The sequence below is a fragment of the Kwoniella europaea genome, chromosome 1, assembly GCF_036810445.1.
Source record: "Kwoniella europaea PYCC6329 chromosome 1, complete sequence".
NCBI lineage: Eukaryota > Fungi > Basidiomycota > Tremellomycetes > Tremellales > Cryptococcaceae > Kwoniella > Kwoniella europaea.
Genome location: NC_089487.1, coordinates 12677456 through 12697143, shown reverse-complemented (window position 1 = coordinate 12697143; position 19688 = coordinate 12677456). Strand labels below are relative to the sequence as shown.

At 46.9% G+C, this 19688-nt stretch overlaps 8 protein-coding genes across 8 annotated transcripts; 4 read left to right on the top strand and 4 right to left on the bottom strand.

Moving 5' to 3' along the window:
• Positions 1–712: 712 nt before the first annotated feature.
• On the bottom strand, positions 713–2184 carry V865_004850 (uncharacterized protein; the record flags this gene model as incomplete). Its single annotated transcript, XM_066228625.1, has 6 exons — positions 713–1038; positions 1098–1152; positions 1228–1475; positions 1638–1768; positions 1827–1846; positions 1924–2184. 6 exons carry the CDS (start codon positions 2182–2184, stop codon positions 713–715), a joined length of 1041 nt encoding a protein of 346 aa, XP_066084722.1.
• A 484-nt stretch (positions 2185–2668) lies between these two features.
• V865_004849 (uncharacterized protein) lies at positions 2669–4730 on the top strand (the record flags this gene model as incomplete). The annotated part of the gene is made up of 8 exons (XM_066228624.1): positions 2669–2816; positions 2882–3106; positions 3182–3255; positions 3311–3478; positions 3544–3929; positions 3996–4178; positions 4234–4418; positions 4495–4730. 8 exons carry the CDS (start codon positions 2669–2671, stop codon positions 4728–4730), a joined length of 1605 nt encoding a protein of 534 aa, XP_066084721.1.
• Positions 4731–4899: 169 nt separating this feature from the next.
• V865_004848 (uncharacterized protein) lies at positions 4900–6267 on the bottom strand (the record flags this gene model as incomplete). Its single annotated transcript, XM_066228623.1, has 7 exons — positions 4900–5053; positions 5124–5239; positions 5292–5539; positions 5590–5775; positions 5831–5859; positions 5918–6075; positions 6133–6267. The coding sequence occupies 7 exons, from the start codon at positions 6265–6267 to the stop codon at positions 4900–4902; spliced, it is 1026 nt and encodes a 341-aa protein (XP_066084720.1).
• Positions 6268–6640: 373 nt separating this feature from the next.
• On the top strand, positions 6641–7989 carry V865_004847 (uncharacterized protein; the record flags this gene model as incomplete). Its single annotated transcript, XM_066228622.1, has 7 exons — positions 6641–6759; positions 6812–6929; positions 6987–7130; positions 7173–7343; positions 7393–7549; positions 7611–7722; positions 7791–7989. 7 exons carry the CDS (start codon positions 6641–6643, stop codon positions 7987–7989), a joined length of 1020 nt encoding a protein of 339 aa, XP_066084719.1.
• A 1553-nt stretch (positions 7990–9542) lies between these two features.
• Positions 9543–10794, top strand: V865_004846 (uncharacterized protein; the record flags this gene model as incomplete). The annotated part of the gene is made up of 5 exons (XM_066228621.1): positions 9543–9926; positions 9978–10069; positions 10134–10370; positions 10423–10495; positions 10564–10794. The coding sequence occupies 5 exons, from the start codon at positions 9543–9545 to the stop codon at positions 10792–10794; spliced, it is 1017 nt and encodes a 338-aa protein (XP_066084718.1).
• Positions 10795–10900: 106 nt separating this feature from the next.
• Positions 10901–13073, bottom strand: V865_004845 (uncharacterized protein; the record flags this gene model as incomplete). Its single annotated transcript, XM_066228620.1, has 11 exons — positions 10901–11086; positions 11133–11362; positions 11420–11521; positions 11572–11701; positions 11750–11905; positions 11961–12034; positions 12085–12368; positions 12414–12550; positions 12595–12787; positions 12848–12971; positions 13034–13073. 11 exons carry the CDS (start codon positions 13071–13073, stop codon positions 10901–10903), a joined length of 1656 nt encoding a protein of 551 aa, XP_066084717.1.
• A 519-nt stretch (positions 13074–13592) lies between these two features.
• On the top strand, positions 13593–15776 carry V865_004844 (uncharacterized protein; the record flags this gene model as incomplete). The annotated part of the gene is made up of 9 exons (XM_066228619.1): positions 13593–13712; positions 13781–13978; positions 14031–14069; positions 14126–14229; positions 14284–14390; positions 14440–14741; positions 14801–15169; positions 15228–15255; positions 15307–15776. 9 exons carry the CDS (start codon positions 13593–13595, stop codon positions 15774–15776), a joined length of 1737 nt encoding a protein of 578 aa, XP_066084716.1.
• A 616-nt stretch (positions 15777–16392) lies between these two features.
• On the bottom strand, positions 16393–19410 carry V865_004843 (uncharacterized protein; the record flags this gene model as incomplete). Its single annotated transcript, XM_066228618.1, has 6 exons — positions 16393–16594; positions 16673–16774; positions 16842–17546; positions 17600–17710; positions 17775–18803; positions 18905–19410. The coding sequence occupies 6 exons, from the start codon at positions 19408–19410 to the stop codon at positions 16393–16395; spliced, it is 2655 nt and encodes an 884-aa protein (XP_066084715.1).
• Positions 19411–19688: the final 278 nt, after the last annotated feature.

The following is a 19688-nucleotide window of genomic DNA, read 5'->3' as shown; positions in this document are numbered from 1 at the left end:
GCAGCTGCAATGGTCTCTCATATGTGGACGTGGATGTGGATATGAGAGTGATGAACGCAGTGATAATGGGATGGGAAGATACATGCATCCCTTGAACACCATCTTGATTCTCCCCATCTGGATCCGGCTGGTACTTTGGTGAAAGGAGGGTGATCAGCTAGTGTCAACTTGATTAATGGTTCACCTATAACTTATCTACAATCAACACAGCGGCAAACTGTACTGTACATACAAAACACACATATGCATATGTGTCTGTGTGGATCCACATACTGATTGCATGCATGTACGCGTACATTCGGTACATACAATCCTTTCTCAAGACCAATCAAGACGCGCACCAAACATGGTCTTGCAAGTCTGCATGATAGACGCGTCAAGTGAAACAGCACTCCCACTAATCATAAGAGAAAAAGAAAACACGCTAAAAGAGTAATTACTTTGTTATTTCTCATGTTCTTGTTGTGCTTGCTCTTGTTGTTGTTGTTGTTGTTGATACCAGTCATAGACCTTCAAAGCGTTACATATGTTATCATTGATCGATCACAAGTGGTCTACCTCCAGATGCTTTGACATACGCAGCAAGAATGTCCACTCCTTTCGCCAAATATAGGATCGAAAAGAGGTATATGCATGTCAACTGATCCGGCGGTAAATCCGAGATCCTACACTTTGAAATGGTCCCTCGGATGCATAATGAACAAATGTATCATCAAATCTGCGCCCTCTTGATCGCATCTTCGAGTACTTTCTTTTGCTTTTCCTCCTTCCATCCCTTCTCCATCCATCTACATATATCCTTCGGAAAGTAATCAACCACTCCCATAGCTTCTTTCTCATGGGCCAGAAGAACCATCACGTTATCTTCCATACTCATCCGTGTCAATTGACCGACCACATATGTAGCCTGTACTGGATCTTCGGCGAATGCTACTTGACCATCAATGACTGGTTTAGGAGATCTAAGATCGGCCTCAGGGGTCGGGATGGGAAGATACATGTTTTGATGATGTGCTGCATCGCCTGCTAACAGGACGTCTGGGAAGATCGCATATAAGCGTGCATCCTGGCCAACACCGAGATCAAAGCGGACATACAAGTATCAGGCTGAGCAGTGACTCGACATAGGGCCATTATGTGACCCGCGCAGTGCTAGTGATTCACTCCTTGTTAGCTTCGGACCAACATCTACAAGATTGCCATATATTGATGATTTGTGACACTCACACCTGGAGCATCGACCAACCAGAAACTACCGTCTCCGAACCAATCCAATCCATTATCAAAGCATCCTATACTTTCCCACTTCCTCTGCCCACTACTTGGGATAACCGTAGAGATTTCTCCTGACCATTCACCTTTGTTATCCGTATTAGGCAATTCAACAAATCGATATTTGTCAAACCATTCTGAATGCCATTGTCCTTTGGAATCTTTCGGATAACCCGGACCTATCGACTTCAACGAGCCTGGACCTAAAATGATAGGACGTTCGGGGAAGGGGAGTGTACCAATATCACCACTTGGGAGCGTCAGATCTATGACCGTTCGCATGATGGTGAATTACCTACCAGTCTGCATCAGTCGATGTCAGTACATCTAACAGCATTCAGAAGGAGAAAAGCTTTTGGACGTACGATCAAAGTGTTTATGACTGATAATGACGCTTTTCAATCTATTCAAATTGTACTTCTCCCTTTGTAACGTCTTGATAGGCCCGGGTGCCGATCGAGTTCCCATGATCTTGAGAAGCGTGTGATGCATCGGTCTGGGTTGGTATGCAATCAGTCGTGCTTGCCACGGAATGATTGGCCCAACATACTGACTCTGGAAAGTTCTCGGGGTCCTGTCATTCCATCGATACAAGTTCATTAGCGGCTAAGACAATTTACATCATTCAGTTAGAAATCCACAATCACTCACCTCTCTTAGACCCAGATCAAAGAGCATCGCTTCATCTCCTTTCTCAATCAACACCGCATGGCAAGGCAATTCAGTCTTTTCCTCACCCGTATCAAACGAAGTCAGCATATTCGTCGGTGCGATAACGGCCGAGGTGAGTATCAATGACACTTTGACGACATCGTCAGCAGAGCTGGAGGGAGATAAGGGTGTCCACGGGTATCGAGAGGGAGAGATCGGACGGATCCGAGGATCATCTTGTGTGTAGGAATTGCTGGACATATCGTATCGAGTTGTGCGACGTCAAAGAGAATGTTTGAGGAGAAGAAAAAGGGATTTTGTATGACCAGTGCTTGCTTCTGTTTGTTGATGACATAATCACATAGGTGGAGGCATGAACTCGCGAATGCTGGCAGTGAAGGCAGTAAGGGCAAGGTGCAAGCTGCATTGTCTCTCCTCTTTCCAGCTACTCGCATCACCCATCGGCCCCGGACCCCAAATGTGCCTCGTTAACACCCTTTGCTATTCGTCTCACCTCTCTCTTGCTCTCCAATGTCCAACGAGGATTGAACGAATCTGCTGTGAACTAGAGAATTCATAGTTGGCAAGCCGCACGGACTTGACCGGTCGGAAACGTTCCGAAATGCTATTCCCTTATCTTTCACGATGATATAATTCCAGTACTTGTATGAGCCATTCCAATCGATATGTGTATGTCAACGCTCTTGGACTTGTCAATCACCAAGATACTCTGGGACCATCAAATATGCCCATCAAGACTCCCGTGACTGCCGAAGAGGTATCAGCTGCTGCTCAAAGACTGGGCTTTACCATTCCACCAAATCACGAAGAAGAGTATCTGGCGTTGTTGGCTAAGACTGATGCTCAGTGCGAACTCATATTGAACACTCCTGGTGAGTCTTTGATCGGGGTCAAGAGGACATTAGGACCTACTAGTGACAGCATGCCATTTCTGCAGACTACAAGCCGATCCCCGATTTCGAAAACTTCCCTCGTACCGATGTGTACCTTCCCGAGGAGAAAGATAACCCGCTTCGAGCATGGGCATGGAGATGTCATGCAGGTAGTACAGAAAAAGACTCAGGTAAACTTCTAGGTGGAAAGACTGTAGTTTTCAAAGATACCGTGTGTATGGCTGGAGTACCTCTGCTTTTTGGGACAGACGCTTTTGAGAATTTTACACGTGAGTGGATCCCGATGCTCCAATCATATTGGAGTGAGCTCATCAGGCATTGTGCTGCTATTATGTGATTTATAGCCGATGTAGATGCTACCGTAGTATCACGGGTACTGGATAATGGTGGTCATATCCTAGGTAAAGCCGCTTGCGAGGTGAGATCCTCCGAATGATCAGATCATAATCCTTCTCACACTTGACCTTTCCCAGAACTTTTCTCACGGGGCCACTTCATCTTCATCACCCTTCGGGCCCGTTGAGAACCCTTACGCCAAAGGCTTCACCACTGGAGGATCAAGTTCCGGATGTGGCGCTCTGGTGGGCAGCGGACAGGTAAATATGGCGATTGGCGGCGATCAAGGAGGCTCAATCAGGATAGTGAGTGGGTTCTAGACAAGGAAATTGCCTGGGAAAGCTATTGACGCTGGGTGGAGATCATGTAGCCCGCTTCCTTTTGCGGTATCGTTGGTCTGAAACCCACCTTCGGTCTAGTACCATATACCGGTGTCCTCACTTCCGATGCAGGCATAGACCATGTCGGGCCTATGACTCCGACAGTACTGGACTGTGCAATACTGTTACAAGCTACTGCAGGTTACGACAATATCGATGATCGACAATTAGGAGCGCCCAAGTACGGTGATATACCAAGATATAGGGACCTACTGCTTGCGGCTAGAAAGTTGTCCATAGGCCCCAAAACAATCGGTGTTCTGACCGAAGCATTGAATGGGAAACTAGTAGCTGGAAGCGTGAAGAGATTGATCCTGCGAGCGGCCGAGCAATTTAGAGCATTGGGAATGACTGTAGATGAAGTATCAATACCGATGTGTGTATAATTCTCATCGCATATCGCTTTGGGTCTATCAAGTGATTCTGATGTTCTCCTACGCAGATTCGATTTAGCCCCAGCCCTTTCTCATATCATCAACAAGCTCGCTTCCGGCGGGACACGTCAAGGTCGACAAGTTGGTAGACGTGGACTCTACCTGAATGATTATTGGGAACATCTCTTACCGTGGGATCAGGCCAAGTACGATAAAGCCAGATATTTCGTTACAGGTACCGCAATGTCATGGTCAGTAGTTCGAGTCAGTGATTGACTCCACGCTGATTACTTAAATGCATCATAGCGAATATGCATGGCTCAAGTACCCAACGGCTTATGGTCGAGCGATGAACTTGACTAGACAGATGAGAGACGAATTTGACAAACTTTTCGAGCAGTACGATGCGATCATCATGCCTACTTGTCCTCAACCTCCCAGAAGACACATCCCAGCTCATGCAGGTCCGCTAGGATGGGCTGATCATGCCCGTGAGTAGATCAGACTTTATAGTACATTGCGACAACCCAGTACTGCTAGTGCTGAGTTGTCAAACTTCTCTTCCAGCCGGTACTGCCTCGATCACTGCCGCTTTCAACCTCACAGGTCACCCTGCTCTGACGATACCGGTCGGTTTCGCATCTCCAATGCCAGAAGATATTCTATCAGAAGACGACAAGGGGATCAAGCTGCCCATCGGAATGATGATCGTAGGCAAAATGTTTGATGAGATGGGAGTTATGGCAGTTGCTGATGCTTTGGAAAGATCGGTGGACTGGAAGTCCATCGTTGATGTCGAATAAACTATATGCATTCGATCCTGTCGACGAGCCTAGCTGACTGATAGTGATAGTCACTTATCATGGTTGGCACATCGAATATATAGTTGACCAGATTCGGACAGGCATGAACGTGCTTTCTCAATGAATGAAACACATGCATTCTCATCTAGTCATATGACCTCATAGAGGATCACATAGGAATGGAAATCTGACCGCACTCTGGTACTTTTGTCTGCCCGAATGCGGTCTTAGAATCATACGGGAAAGTTTTTATCCAGTGTTCGGCGATATCCTGTCTGCGTGCCACCCAAGCATCTGGTTTGGATTGAACGTATTTTATGAACCTGTAAAAGATTTTCAGCTACTTCTTCACTAGCACACAGTGTGTCAGGTACATTTAAGACCACAACTCACTCTTCAAGCCAAAAAGCACGATTGGGTCTACCGATGATGTGAGGGTGCAGAAGCACAGTCATCATCTTGGCTTCTCCTGCTTCCCCCTCCTCGTACAAGCAATCAAACGTATCTTTCTGTATACTCTGTTAGCTAGAAGTTGCAGAACGACATGGTGGAACTACTGACCAGATGCAGGAAGTAATCCTTGGGACTAGCAAAACCACTACCTTTCATTTTGAACCTCAGATCCGAACAATCATATGAGAATGGAATCATGAGAAGACCTCTGTTCTCCTCCTTGGTAGGACTGGGTATCCAAAAAGGGACATCATCGGCACATGAGTCGGAAGAGTATAAAAGGGGTAATCCTCTCTCTTTGTGGGTCAAAGAGTATAGCTTGGTCGACAGGTTCGATCGACGTTCGACAAGCCATCCTGTTATTGATATCAGCGGGTACCGAAATGATTATGACATTCAAGCACACCTTTAGGAATTGTCTTGTCTCCCGTCAATTCCTGCAAGACGTCTATGCTCTTGCCTATTAATTTGTCTTCCTCTTCTGGATGAACGTAGAAATTATCTCTGTATCGATGTCCACCGCATGAAAGCTCCGCACCAGAGTCGAGGATTGGCCTTACCCAGTAAGGAGCTTTTTCAAGCGCTCGAGTGACTGCAGTTGAAGTGAAATTTAATAACCTTACTGAGATTTCATTTATTGTACTCACAGATATTCCATGTGACTGGTACTTTGTATCTTCAGAGCAAACGAGTCAGCTCCAGGGGCGAAGATGTGGATATTATGTGACACCCACTTGTTAAATATGTCGAGAAGTCTGGGGACACCTTCTCTAGCTCCATATTCATACATCATTTCGTTGGCCTCACTCCGCATGGCAGTAGGGGGTGCCCTAGCTGGGATCTCTACATATTCCGAGCAGAAGGTAGGATCTCCTTCCAGGATGTTCAGCTCCTGCGGTTCAACCATGTACTCAGTTACATGTCTTCTTACGGCACATTCATCACTCACAGCTCCCATGTAGTACTGGACAACGAAGCTGACGCAGATCTTGCCTCCACCAGGCCATTTAGGATCAGGCTGATCAAAGCCATATCCCACGAATTCCCTCTCAAGCCAATCCTCAGTGTATCTATCGTTGGTCATGGTGGATTTGTGGATGAGCCAATTAGTCAAAAGAAGTATCAGCAACTCATCTGCATATACTAACATCATAACTATCGACTGACCTGCTGGATACCTCTCTTTCAATGCACGGACTCGGAAAGGATCCAGAGATAAGGATGTTAGAGGTCTCGGCCAACTCCGATTGTCAAATCGACCCGGAATGTTCGGAATGCTCAGGTACCGGAACTCATCCCCATGGTCCGCAAATGAGAGAGTGCAGCCACCAGATTCGTGTGATAAGGCATCATAGACCGTGATTGATGCCCTCTGCTAGATTCCTATTAATCGTTCAGTCGCTGAAGTATATTGAAGATACACCACCATACGTTTTGACAAGGATCGACCACACAACATGACAGCGGATCACTATCTCCCTCCTCGTGATTATGTAGGTTATGGACTGGAAAGTCGGCCTGGTGTTTGGCCAGGTGGTAAAAAGATCGCCGTTTCATTTGTTCTCAACTATGAAGAGTGAGTATTACAAATCGATTTGAACCGAAACGAGCCTGACAACTTGGCGCAGAGGAGCAGAAAGTACCCCTTGGAATGGTGACGATGGATCTTGCCCCATGCTGCATGAGTTGCATTATGACCGAAAGGCCACTTCTGGTGGTAAGAGAGACGCTCTTGTTGAAGATATGGTGAGTGCTAAGTGCAAACCGAATGCTCAGCAGACTGATTGTAAGTAAATGTACCAGTTCGACTGGGGGATTCGTCAAGGTTTACCCCGGTTATTGAAACTTTTTCGTCAATACGGCTGGAAGTGGACAACCTGGACATGTGCCAGGGCATTCGAGGTGACCAGACCATATGCTAAGATGCTAGTAGATGATGGTCATGAGGTGAGTGTCCAATCATGCAATGCATCAAGCTAAATCCCGCAGATAGCATGCCACGGAAACCGATGGCAAAATCACGGCAAAAACTTAGAGGAAGTGAAAGCCCACATCAACAAATCGTTTGACAGACTACAAGCTTCCACTGGGCTTTCAGATGTACCTACAGGGTGGTTTGTGGGTACTAGTCACCAAAGTCAGAAATTAGCGAGGGCAATTGTGGGTCAGCACATGGTGTCGTGAAACCCAAGCTGATCATGTCACACAGGTACATCGGGAGCGCAATGTACCTCTACAATACTGCTCAGATACTTACGCTGGTGACGAACCATATTGGGCTCCTGACCCATATGCAGAGATTTATGGAGGAGAAGACAAAGGAATGTTGATGATTCCGTACTCTCTGTGTACGAATGACCATCTCTGTGAGTGTGACATTTTTATCCGCTTAGGTTATGCTTATGTCTCACTAACGCCCGGACGTAGTCTTCGTGGCTGGCGGAGCTGGTGTATCCGCCCCAGACGATTGGTTCGAAATGCTTAAAGCTGAGTTCGATGCGCTATATGCTGAAGGCGGAAGGGGCTCTGCCAAAATGATGTGAGTGCTAGCACTGCCACTTGTCAGCGAGCTATCCGAAGCTAAGCCCCACTGCTACCCTCTGTTAGGACCATTGCGATGCACAACAGATTCGTTTGTAAGCCTGGTCGGATAATGGCGTTGAAGCGATTCATGGCTTACATCGCTACAAAACCTGACGTCTGGGTATGCACTAGAAAAGAGATTGCGAGTTTCTGGAGGGAGAAGTACCCATATGAAGAAGTCGGACCAACCTACAAGCTACATAGCGAGCATTTGGCGTCATAGATATTTCAGTAAATACGATTATATAGCTATGCTATTCATTCTCATATTGTCTTTGTCTGCCTTTTGCCAGCATACGTACTGTAGCTTCTTGAGCCTCACGTAAATAAAAGTTCGGTCACGTGACCTTATCCGTGCAGACACTCGTCTTGTTCTTATCTCAGCCCAGATCAACTCCTTGTCTTATGCGACCGCTCTATGACCTTGTTTCGTCTCTTTCATAGCATCACAATACACGAAATGAGTCATAGTCCTTCCATTCCCGATGATTGGAGCCCTACAAATCGCTTTACAGAGCCAGACGGACATAGCGAGTTGGCTTCCAGCTCGAGTCTGCGAAGAACGAAGCCAACAAAGAGACAAAGATGTAGTCCGCACCGGGATCAGCCTATCAGGCATCGCTGTATCAACGCCTGCAATCGCTGTAAGCTGAAGAAGCTCAAATGCTATCGTCTCGACGAGTCGTCCGTGTGAGTGGCGCTATCTACCTGAGAAAAGCCAACTCTGATTGATCTCCCGGACAGAAATTGTGCAGCTTGCGTGAAGGCATCAGAAGTTTGTGTGTTCGAAGATATCGTCATGCGTCCCGGATATACCAAGTGAGTCTCAAAAGTCAGAGGGGTATGAAGCCCATGCTGATAGGGCAGCACAGATATATTGTAGCATTGGAAAATAGGTGCGCAAAGCTGGAGAAAGCGCTCTTCGAGATCATGCCAGACCATCCAGAAATAAAGGACCATTACATGTCTCAACGAACGGATACACCGATCAAGCCTTCAGGTCTTCCCGATGCGGAAAATGCGAAGCCTCAGCAAACCCTACCTCCCACTACCACGCGTACAGCACTATCTGGCCTACTTCACAGGTGAGTAGATTACCGTCATGAGAAATACTGACCGCCCAGCTGCCTGTCATTTAAGCGATCCTCACATGCACATCCCACCGACTTAAGCTCTGTAATGCAACCGACATCCCCTTCAGATACACCCGCAAATCCCAACCCCAGTATTCCCCCCATTGATATTGCCCATCGGCTTATCCATACTGTCTACTTTCATCTCCAATGCCGTTATCCTTTTCTTGACTGGAATCAGATATACGAATGGCATGCTGATCGCGACAATTACCTCCATGCGAAGACCACCGACGCGTACGAGGAACAAGTTGGTGCTTTCTTCTTGTGGAGCATCTATGCCATAGGAATACAGCTCGAACCCGCCTCCGGTCTTGATTCTGCTCAATCATACTTTGAACAGGCTTGGAAATATTCGGACATCGTCACGACTCCCCATGATCTGATGACGGCTCGAGTCCTTCTGTTGACGACATTTTTTGCCTTTCGAGCTACGTCCGGGTTATCATTGTGGCTTCTTGGTGGTCTTGCAATGAGACTATGCGTCGAGATCGGGATCTACAAGCAGGACGTCTCTATTCGCGATCCGTTGGAGGATCAGTGGAGAAAAAGGGTATTTTGGTCGGCGTACACATTTGACCGACTGATTTCACATGCATCAGGTCGACCAGTATCGATTCCGGACGAAGCCATCGACGTTGATATGCCCCTCGACGTCAATTCTGCTGTAACGGATCCGGAATCAATCAGGTCAGCTCGACATACTGTGCCCACAGATATGACGTCTGCTATCATGTCAATCAAGATGTACCGCATTCGCTCCCGCATACATGCAGCCTTGCCAGCTTTGAGGAATCACGCAACCTCACGCGAGCTGACTGTAGGATTCCTTACGGAATTAGAGGAGTGGAGACGAGATATACCAACAACTCAGGGGGATCAAGCCATTCCTATGCAAGCTGAGGATCGATTGAGGTGGCGCTATTTCCTCTGCGTCCTGTTGGTATTGCGACCTTCCATCATCAAAGCCAATCCAAGTGATCCGACTTTGAGTCTATGCGCTACTGCCGCTGCAGAAGCTTGTGAGGTGAGTTTCGCTTCGGTGTGCACCTGTTGACCAGATCTTTCAACTTCTCAGCTTGACAGGACTGTTCATAAAGGTCCAGCTACAACGCAAACGACGATCAGTGTATGTCATACTCTACTATGTGGTACAACTCTGCTGTATTGGTCAGTCGGGTCATTTCAATATACCCCCTTTCGAATATTCGACTGATTACAATACCCATGACAGCTTATACATCTCCCCAAGCGTCATCTCCAGAAGGACTTCTTCAAGGGCAATACGTGCATGCTCAGGCACTTTAGCGGTGTATAGTCAACTTTTCCACGAGGCCCGTCCTTTCGCTGAGGTGTTCGAACATATGGCCGACGAAATCCTGACCGAAGCCTCATCAGATACGCAATCGCTCACCAATGTCATAAACACAATAACGTCTATGTTACAAGGAAATTTTGTACCTCTGGCAGCGTAAGCCCTTAAGTTTCCTTCGATGATCTTTTCTAATGACCAAAGGCTCTAGCCTATATGACTCGCTCAAAAGCCAATGTCAGGAAGATCTGGCTCCTGGTCTCAAAATGCAAACTGATCATGAGGTAAGTCAAATGAATCTTTTGATGATGTACAGTGCTCACCATTTTTCGTCCTCAATTATATCTCTCAGAGGACTCACGCAAACAATGTGAATGAACAAGTCCAGCAACCAGAATTGACATTACTACAACAAGAATCAACTGGTCTGACACCATTTTTGAGCGAACCCTCTGGAGATCAGATCGATCAATTGACGAACAGTATCACGTCAGACGTCACCAATTCTGCGATCGTAGCTGAAGATGGTCTTGATCTCAATTGGCTCAATCTGGATAACGCTCTCTGGGAATATATGACCTGATCCATGCAAGAGGCGAATGTATGAATCAATTGCAACATTGTGAGCGACCCAAGGCCCGTGCTCTACAAGTCATCCTTTATATCACAAGAGACTCGTGTGCCGGCCGCTACTGTACCTTCGATCCCGCAGAAGGTACAGCAGCTACTTCTATCTCTAGCCCGTCGGTCAATACTGTCGATTTCATAGACTTTGTCTCTTGAGATTCTTCTGTACCGGTCGATGGAGTTGACACATCATCGATCTGGACCGAGTTGTCAGGTTCTGGTGGCTTATCCTTTGCGAACAGGACCTCCTAAAGCGCTGTCAGATCGCGTTCCGCTGCCAACCTGGGAACATACCTCGATAAACAAGCTTAGAAGCAGAGAAGCTCCGCTAAAGACCGTAAAAGCTACAAATACCATCCGTAGCCCATCGCTATACGCATTCCGCACTTGACCTCCGGCTTCGGAAGACAGGGAAGATAGATTTCCGAGTGCGGAGTCCAAAAGGTTCAGCTTTTCAGTTTCTGACAAGCTAGTAATTTGCGAGAATTTAGACGAAACTACAGCTTGATAAATCGCGCTAGCCGCTTTGTTTTGGGAACCCATGTTAGCCTTTTGTCGGTTTTATGTGTCCGTCTACTCACAGGCCAGGCCAAAGGCACCTCCCATCGTTCTGAAGAAATTCCGCGACGCTGTCACCACAGCTCGGTCTTTTGGCTTTGTTGTGGCGAGTGCAGCGATCAACGCTACCAGAAGTAACAAAGTCAGCCATATTTACGGATCTATTCCAACTCACTTGTCTGTAAGCTAAATCCAACGCCCACGGCGTTTATCTCCAGAAATGCTATTAGAACGCCCAAAGGGGTAGATGGTTTCCAAACAAGTTGAAGTCCGAGAGCCAAGGTCCAAAGGGCCGCACCGCTCGCCTTGATGTCTGTTAGTCGATGGTGATATTCTGACACAAAACAACTCACAATAATTCGCTTGTAATGATTGGTCTTCGATATATAGAACCCTGCCCCTACTCCCCACACAGCTTGAGGAAGTGTGTAGACAAGAACCAGGGCTCCGGAGACTAAAGGAGTGTAACCCTTACAGTACTGGAAAAAGATGGGAACATAGAACAGATTCTTTTCTCCTCACCAGTCAGCTCTTTTAGGATGTCTAATACGATGATTTACTCACCCCAAAGTATATCATACCAATGAAAAATGACTGGAAACTGATTAGGCAAGGTGTCCTCAGACGAAACAGCCGTACTAAAATCTGATCAGCACCTCAAACATAACTAGGGGCCGTCAAGACTTACACGGTAAGATGGGTAATTTAGCTACTCTGCCCTCTACAATCATGAAGATGATTCCGCATATGGCCCCAATGATCAACAGCACAATGACCGTGGGGCTTGACCAGGCGAAAGTACTACCTCCTCCGGAGATAGGAACCAGAAGAAGCATTATGGATGCCGAAGACATCAAAACTCCCAAATAATCGACCTGCATCAATTTACGGGACATTGAGCCTGTGACAGGCTTGAGAGGGATGATAACATGAATCATCGCCATCGTGACGGTACCGAGTATCGTGATAACCCTGAAACACATCTGAGCTTCGGTACTCTTGATACTAAATACTTACCGAAAAAGCCACCTCCACTGATTCGCTCCAGCCAGTCCTCCCCCAACAAATGGACCAATTGCATTTCCTAAGGATGTTGCTCCCGATATCAGACCTTGATATTTCCCTCTCTCGGCGAGAGGGACGATATCTGAGACCTGACAGATGATGAGCTGCGATTCGGTGCACAATGATGACTCACGATGACCATTGCTATGTTATTTATCCCTCCTCCACCTATACCGCTAACCGCTCGGAATGCGTACAGCTGCACAGGTGTCTTGGCGAATGAGCACAAAAGATTGCCAGTGACAAGGAAGGAGAGAGCCACTTGTAGCATCATCTTCCTCCCAAAAATATCGGACAGTCGGCCATAGACCAGCTGAAAAGCGCAACTGACGGGAGTGCTACCATATCAGCGTCCTGCTTGTCAACCGTAATGACATTAAACATACTTGGCCACAAGATAAGAGGTTCCCAACCAAGATATGCTTGCCGATCCGTTGATATCCGTTCCGATTGTGGGTGCCGCTGTTGTCACTGCAGTCTGGTCCATGAATGATATGATGAGAGCCAGCCCTTGATAATCCGCCATTCATCAGCTGGTATATTTTGTAACTTGATTGGATCAGCGGACCCACCTATGCCAAAGTATACAACAAGTATTTTCTTCTTCGACATCCTGCTGGACTGGTCTTGTATTGAAATTTCTTGACGAAGCCGAGGCAAACCCTGCAGCTGCTTCTCAGCGTCTGAGGGCAGCTCATTGGTGGTGTCCAAGTTTTGTCCATTGTCAATGCTCATACCGACTCTCTGTTACTACTACTCATGCGAGTGCGACGTCGATCGTTCACAGAGACGAAGATGATGGACTGTTTTTCATTGTTCTCAACACGTGACTCGCCATACGTTATATGACACCCAATCTGACTGAATACGATAGTCGTAGAGGCCTCAGCGAGTGTCTAGACAGATAAGTCTTTTGTGTGCCCCGGATGTGTTCCGAAAGCCGCAGAAGGTAAGGTTCCGCCCGGCCAAAATATCCGGAATGCTTCCGAGGCACATTTTCCAGAAAAGATAAGGAGATCATGACATGATAAGAACGGTATGCTCCATATTCATAAATATAAATATAGCATGATCGTGATGATGTCTTTGAACACTCGCCCTCAAGCACCCATTGACAACTCGGCAATCAAGATGCTTTGGTACGACAACCTCAAAGGTGCCTTTCATTCAAGACAGGCCTTCGTCAGATATATCGAGGCCCCTCAGCCGGAAGCGGACGAATTGATCAACAATGACAAATACAACATACGAGTGAGTACCCGAGATTGATGGTTACTTGCATGCGAAGGGATCGCAATGTTGACAGTGCCCTTGTACAGTGGAGTAATGTCGATCTTGCACCATCACCTCCTCAAGATCGTAAATGGACTCAATGGACCTTCCTTGCGTTCTGGGTAGCACACGCAGCAGGTGCAGGTTCTTGGACAGCCGGCTCCAGTTTGATCAACGTTGGTCTTGCTCCTCGAGATGCCTACATTGCCATCGCAACGTCCCACATCTTGATCACCATTCTGATTGTAAGTAATCTAATCCCGTTACCAGTGCAGATCTGATGTCAAGCTACCATAGGTTCTCAATGGTCGAGGACCTGCCAGATACCACATCGGAGTGAGTGGCATCCTGTTCTTTGAGCTTGCAGTAGTGCTCATCATTATCAATAACAGTTTCCTGTCTTTGCGCGTACTTCCTACGGCATGTGGGGTTCGTATATGGCTATAATGATGCGAGCAATAGTTTGTATCATCTGGAATGGAACTAATTCGTATTAGTGAGTCAACGAAAGTCTTCGCTCGAAGGAGGATACTGACTCGTCTGTCGACAGCGGAGGTAGATGTGTGACAGTAGCTCTCACTGCCATCTTCCCTTCTTATGCAAAGCTCCCTCCTCTTCCTAAATCAGCTTCTATCACAAGTCCTGATCTCCTCTCATGTGAGTGCCCAGTCGTATTTATGAACCCCGCTGACATTATCGTGACCAGTTTTCATATTCATGATCGTCTTCGTCAGCATTTCGTTCATTCATTCCCGTGATCTCAAGTGGTTTTACATCGGAAAATCAATCTTCGTATTTGCAGCCATGCATGCCATCCTGATCTGGTGGGTTGTCAAGTCCCATGGCGTCACGTTTGCGTACATCGCCGTGGATAAGCCGGTGTCCACTACAGCGCATATCTGGCTTGTCTTGAGAGCGTTCAATACTGGACTGGGTACGGCTTCGAGTCTTACCGTCAACCAGGGTGATATGGCTAGGTACGCCGACAAGCCTAGAAGTGCTATATGGGTGAGTGTTGATATTCATCTCAACTTTATAGCCTTGCTGACATCGTCACGTATGTATAGACTACTCTCATTGGCTACCCAATCGCATCGGCTCTTCCCTGTCTTTACGGTATCTTGGTCGCCGCTGCAGGGCGTAAACTCACTGGCACAGCGTTTTGGAACTTGTGGGACGTGCTCAACTACATGCTTGAACAGTATCCTGACAATCATGGCGCTCGATTTGGAGTCTTCCTCTGCGCCGTGGCCATCGCTTTATCGTACCTCGCGGTCAATCTCGCCACCAACTCACTGCCCTTCGGTTCCGATGTGACTGCCTTGTTCCCAAGATGGATGACCATCCGTCGAGGTCAGGTCATTTGTACCATCTTGGGTGTAGCCATCGTTCCTTGGAAGCTACTCAACAACGCTGCAGCCTTTTTGACTTTCTTGGTGTGTGGCGACTTTTGTTTCATTCATGCTCTTACTGATTGTTTTGCTAAATTTACAGAGTGGTTACGGATACTGGCTTAGTCCAAGTGAGCTTCATTCAGTTTCATCGTGGCAAAGCCTCGCTGACTTGCTCTCAGTCGCTGCCATCATGTCTATTGATTACTACCTCATCAAAAAGGGCAATATCTCAGTACCTGATCTGTACGATGGATCATCGACATCCAGATACTGGTTCTGGAAAGGAATCAATCTACGAGCCGCAATTTGCACAATTGTAGCTCTTCTACCCTGTCTTCCCTCACTTGCTTCGTCAATCGCTCCAAAATCGGTCCATATAGCTCCCGGAGCCCAAAATCTCTTTTACATCTCATTCGTGATGACCTGGACCATTGCGGCTGCCATGTACTACGTTTCCTACCTGATCTTCCCTGAGAAGAATCTCGAGGTGAACGAAAAGGAACTTGCCTTCGAAGAGATGGCTGACGAGCTTGATCACAAAGAGATGAGCGGTGCAGCACACTGGAATGAAAGATACGAGGAAGCCTCGGCTGTCAATGGCGCCGAAAACTTCGATGAAAAGACAGCTCAAGAAGATATGGACAAGTGAGTGATGAGAATACGGTTCCAATAGACTGGTATGTGCATTTCAGCTGACTCTCAGATCAGAGCTGGTCCCCATTCGTATGTTCTTCCGGCCAAATAGTCAGGCAGAGAAAGGTACGGCGCGATGAAACGACATAGATGCGGATCGTCGAGCTTAGATGGACTTCTTGGTTGGAATATATATAGATGCTTTATAATTGATAGTTGAGTTTGTATGCTTTCGATATTATCCTTGACCGCGCTTTCACAAGGCACGTCGACGTCTTGCTTCGACACAACTTCCATATCACTTCGGTCCAATTCCTTGGCCGCACCTACCGCATGGGATGGTAATGTGAAATATTTGAGCATGCTGCACCGATTTTTACCCAAGTGTTTCGTGACGGCTTGCCCTTATTGTTCCCTGGCTCACAAATGAAGCCAAACATTCCCGGAATTGGTGTATGATCAGCTCGTACCTGTAGATCACCCCAAACACCCTCCAATAACAGAAAGCAGTCATCTAATTCTATTTTGATGCCTGTCCTGAGATACTGTGTTCATTTTCCGCAACGTTCAACGCGTTATGCACACCATATCTGGTACCATACACAGATCAAGCTTCTACAAATGCTACCTCCTTAAAACAACTCCGCAAGCTGTTCAGGCAGAACCTTGGCTTTCAAATATCGATCAAACAGATAATGACAGAGTTCTATTTCTGTTTTGAGCAGAACTTCCTCTCGCACAGCGAGAGTCCGGATCTCATGTGAGATTTCGTTTGGTTTGACCAGTGCGAAGCGACGATGCTTTTGGGCTGGTTGTTCATTATTGAGGATCAACCTACAGTATCAGGTTCCAACGTCAGCTCCGAATCGCCATTCCTGTCATGTCAATTTGTTGATCACGATCGCAACTTACCCTCCTGCATTCTTAATGATCCTACTCATAGTTCGATTCTCATCCAAAGATGCGATCTTGTACCCCCTCACGCGGTGAACGACATGTTGGCGAAGTAAATCGCTGATCATCTGGTGATCAGCTTCGAGTTTCAAAAGGGATTGACACGGCATGATGACTATTCACTCACGTTTCCCCCGTCCATTCAGCCAGCTCAAGAAAAGCTGTCTTGTACCATTTCAACCGACGATCATTGTAGAAGCCTTCCACAGCTTCTTTTCCTTTTTGTTTGGCTTCCGATAGACTTTGTGATTCCGAGACCGACAGCCATTCTGACCTGATCCGGGGAGCCCGAGCCCGTTTGAAGAGCTTCGCAAGCCGGTCCAATGGAGTTTCTGTTGGAGCTGAAGCTATGTCTGAAGTACTTCTGGAGTTGGACGAGCCGATAGAGGGTCTGACTGTAAAAGTCGACCGTGTAATATGTCGTTGCTTTGCATGTCGTAGCTCGGCGCGAGATCCACTAAGTGCTCGACTATTGGGATTGACATCAAGAACCCTATTTGACGCAGCGGTGTTTCCGTAAAACTGATCACTAGGTATGGGACGAGGGGCTTTATGACGAGACTTCTTGGAATGTTTAGCGGAATGGATCACAACATCTCGAGGATCAACCGTGGGACGGACTTTGTTCTGGGATGACGTATCAATGAAAGGTGAAGGGTTAAGCGATCGTCTGTCGAACCACTGAAGGAATTCATAAAGATCCAAGTGATAAATCTTCTGGTTGCCAGGTTCTCCTTTCACCTTCGTGTGACTGGAAGAATGGATTTGCACATGCACGGATGATTTCCTACCGTTGGAACTTGCGAAGTCGTTGAAGTCGCCAATGATTGATCTGAGAAAGAGTCAGCGGTTAATTCCATTATTTCTATTCAGAATCGTACTCACCCTCCAGCCAGTCGGATCATTTGGACAAGTTTCCTAATGGTCTTCTTCATTTTGGATGAGAATAGGGATGGATTGACAAGCACCTTACATTCCCGTAAGTATGATGATGGTCTATGACACAGTCCAATTCATCAGCAATGCGTCTAAGAACATTGAAAGCGTATCTTAAGCTCACTTCTTTTTCAGTATCATCAAGTGTCCTCGGACCAACAACCGACATCTCTCCCGCTCGATCTGAATTTTCTTTCTCTTAGCATCACTAGAGCGGCCATCACTTAACCAATAATCATCAAACTTCTTTGCTCTACCTCTCCTCAACATTTCTTGGGGGTTGAGATTATTTTCTTCAGGTTCCACCTTGACTTCTACCGTGTGTTGATCAACCATTGTCCTCTTTCTCGAGGGACCTTCAGATTGTTCAACATCCTGTTCGACTTGGCTCTTACGCTTCTTCGTCTTCGATCTGTCCTTCTTGTCAATCGATATCTGTGATCCCAGGATATCAGCAGAGTGTGAGTTTTGATTCGGATCAGATAAACTAGGTGGCGCGTGGCTGAAGGGATTCAAAGTATTTCCAATGATGGATTGATTTGCTTCGGAGTCGGGAGGCATTGAGGGGATAGAAAGCTTTTTATACTTGGAAAGACGAGCTCGACGAATGGACGGAATTTCAACGCAAGACAATTTGCTTGAGACCTTTGAAATCGATTGAACCCTCGCTTGGGGAGCGACGGCAGGAGTCACCGGTTTGACGAAGGGGGTATCGACAATATTGGTCCGTTCATCTAGCGATGGCGAAGAGGTCAAACTACTTTTGGTGACATCAGATGGTGTCGGTGTTATCGCACCTGTGCTGGTAGGTTGATCAAGAGTCTGGGGCGGAGGGCTGATGGAGGATGTGGACTTAAGAGCATTGTCAGACCGTGTATTGAGCTCGACGAGTAAAGGAGCGACAGTCGGACCATACGGGGTAACGTCATTGCCATCTCCAGTGGGAGGGACCGATCGTCTATCGTCATTTGCATTCTGCACAACTTCGGTTTCTTCCTCTTTGATCGACACATCATCGCAGAGTTCGTCCACTTCATCATCAGCACGAGGTACTTGTGTAGATGATACGGTGGAAGTTCCTCGAGTAGGTGATGAGATAGGAGATGCTTGGGTTTTCCAGGTAGGACGTTTAGGCGGAATTGGTAGAGTCTGACTATTGTTCCAATGCGATGAGAGAGTGTATGATGATGCATGTGAATGGAGATGGGTGCCTGTGATGAAGAAGAAATAAGTATCCCAGTCAAGTGGAGCCACTGTGCAGAAGCCGACTTGCCTTGATTCCTTCCCTTTACCCCTATGCCAGTCTCCTCCTGTCTACAATGCGTAGAAGCTGCCTTCTTCATACCACAGTCGGCTGAAGGTCGCACTGTCGTTTGTTCGACACCGTTCTTATGCAACGAGTGGATATTGTTCTTGCCCTCATCGGACTGTTGGATGAACGAAGGGACATGCACACCTTGCGAGGTGATTGTACTTGAGGAGTGAGGGGAGGACAACATGATGGTTTTGGTTTTCTTCATAGCAGGTCGAATATGAGAGGAAGCAGAGTGAGCTCTTCGTTTATGGTATTCGTTGGGATTGCCATCGAAAGGACTGCCATCAATGGAAGAGGAGTTGTGAGTTAACGAAGTATATATGGAGATGGGGTGAAAGCGAGGAGTGTAGGGGGATTTGAGATTGATGTTTCCACCAGTGGTCGAACATGGTCCAGGCGTGCCGGAAGAAAGACAAGCAAAGGGGGAATTGGGAGAGGTAGACATCTTCTTGAAGGTTCTTCGAGCTGTAGAGAAAAATGATGTATCAGCTGGTGCCAATCTTGTCATCACAGGTAATATCACTTACGGAGAAAATCCCTCTTCACAATTGTTAGGATGCTGTGGCTCAGTGCAATGACAATCTTGGATAAATCACCAAGACGAAGCGTTTTTGCGTTGTGAGTACGATCTATGAGACTCAGGCGAGAGCCTCTGATTATTTTCGTACAATTCTTCAACGCGAGAGTTAATAGAGCTTAGAATGGAAGAGCTCAGAGTTGAGA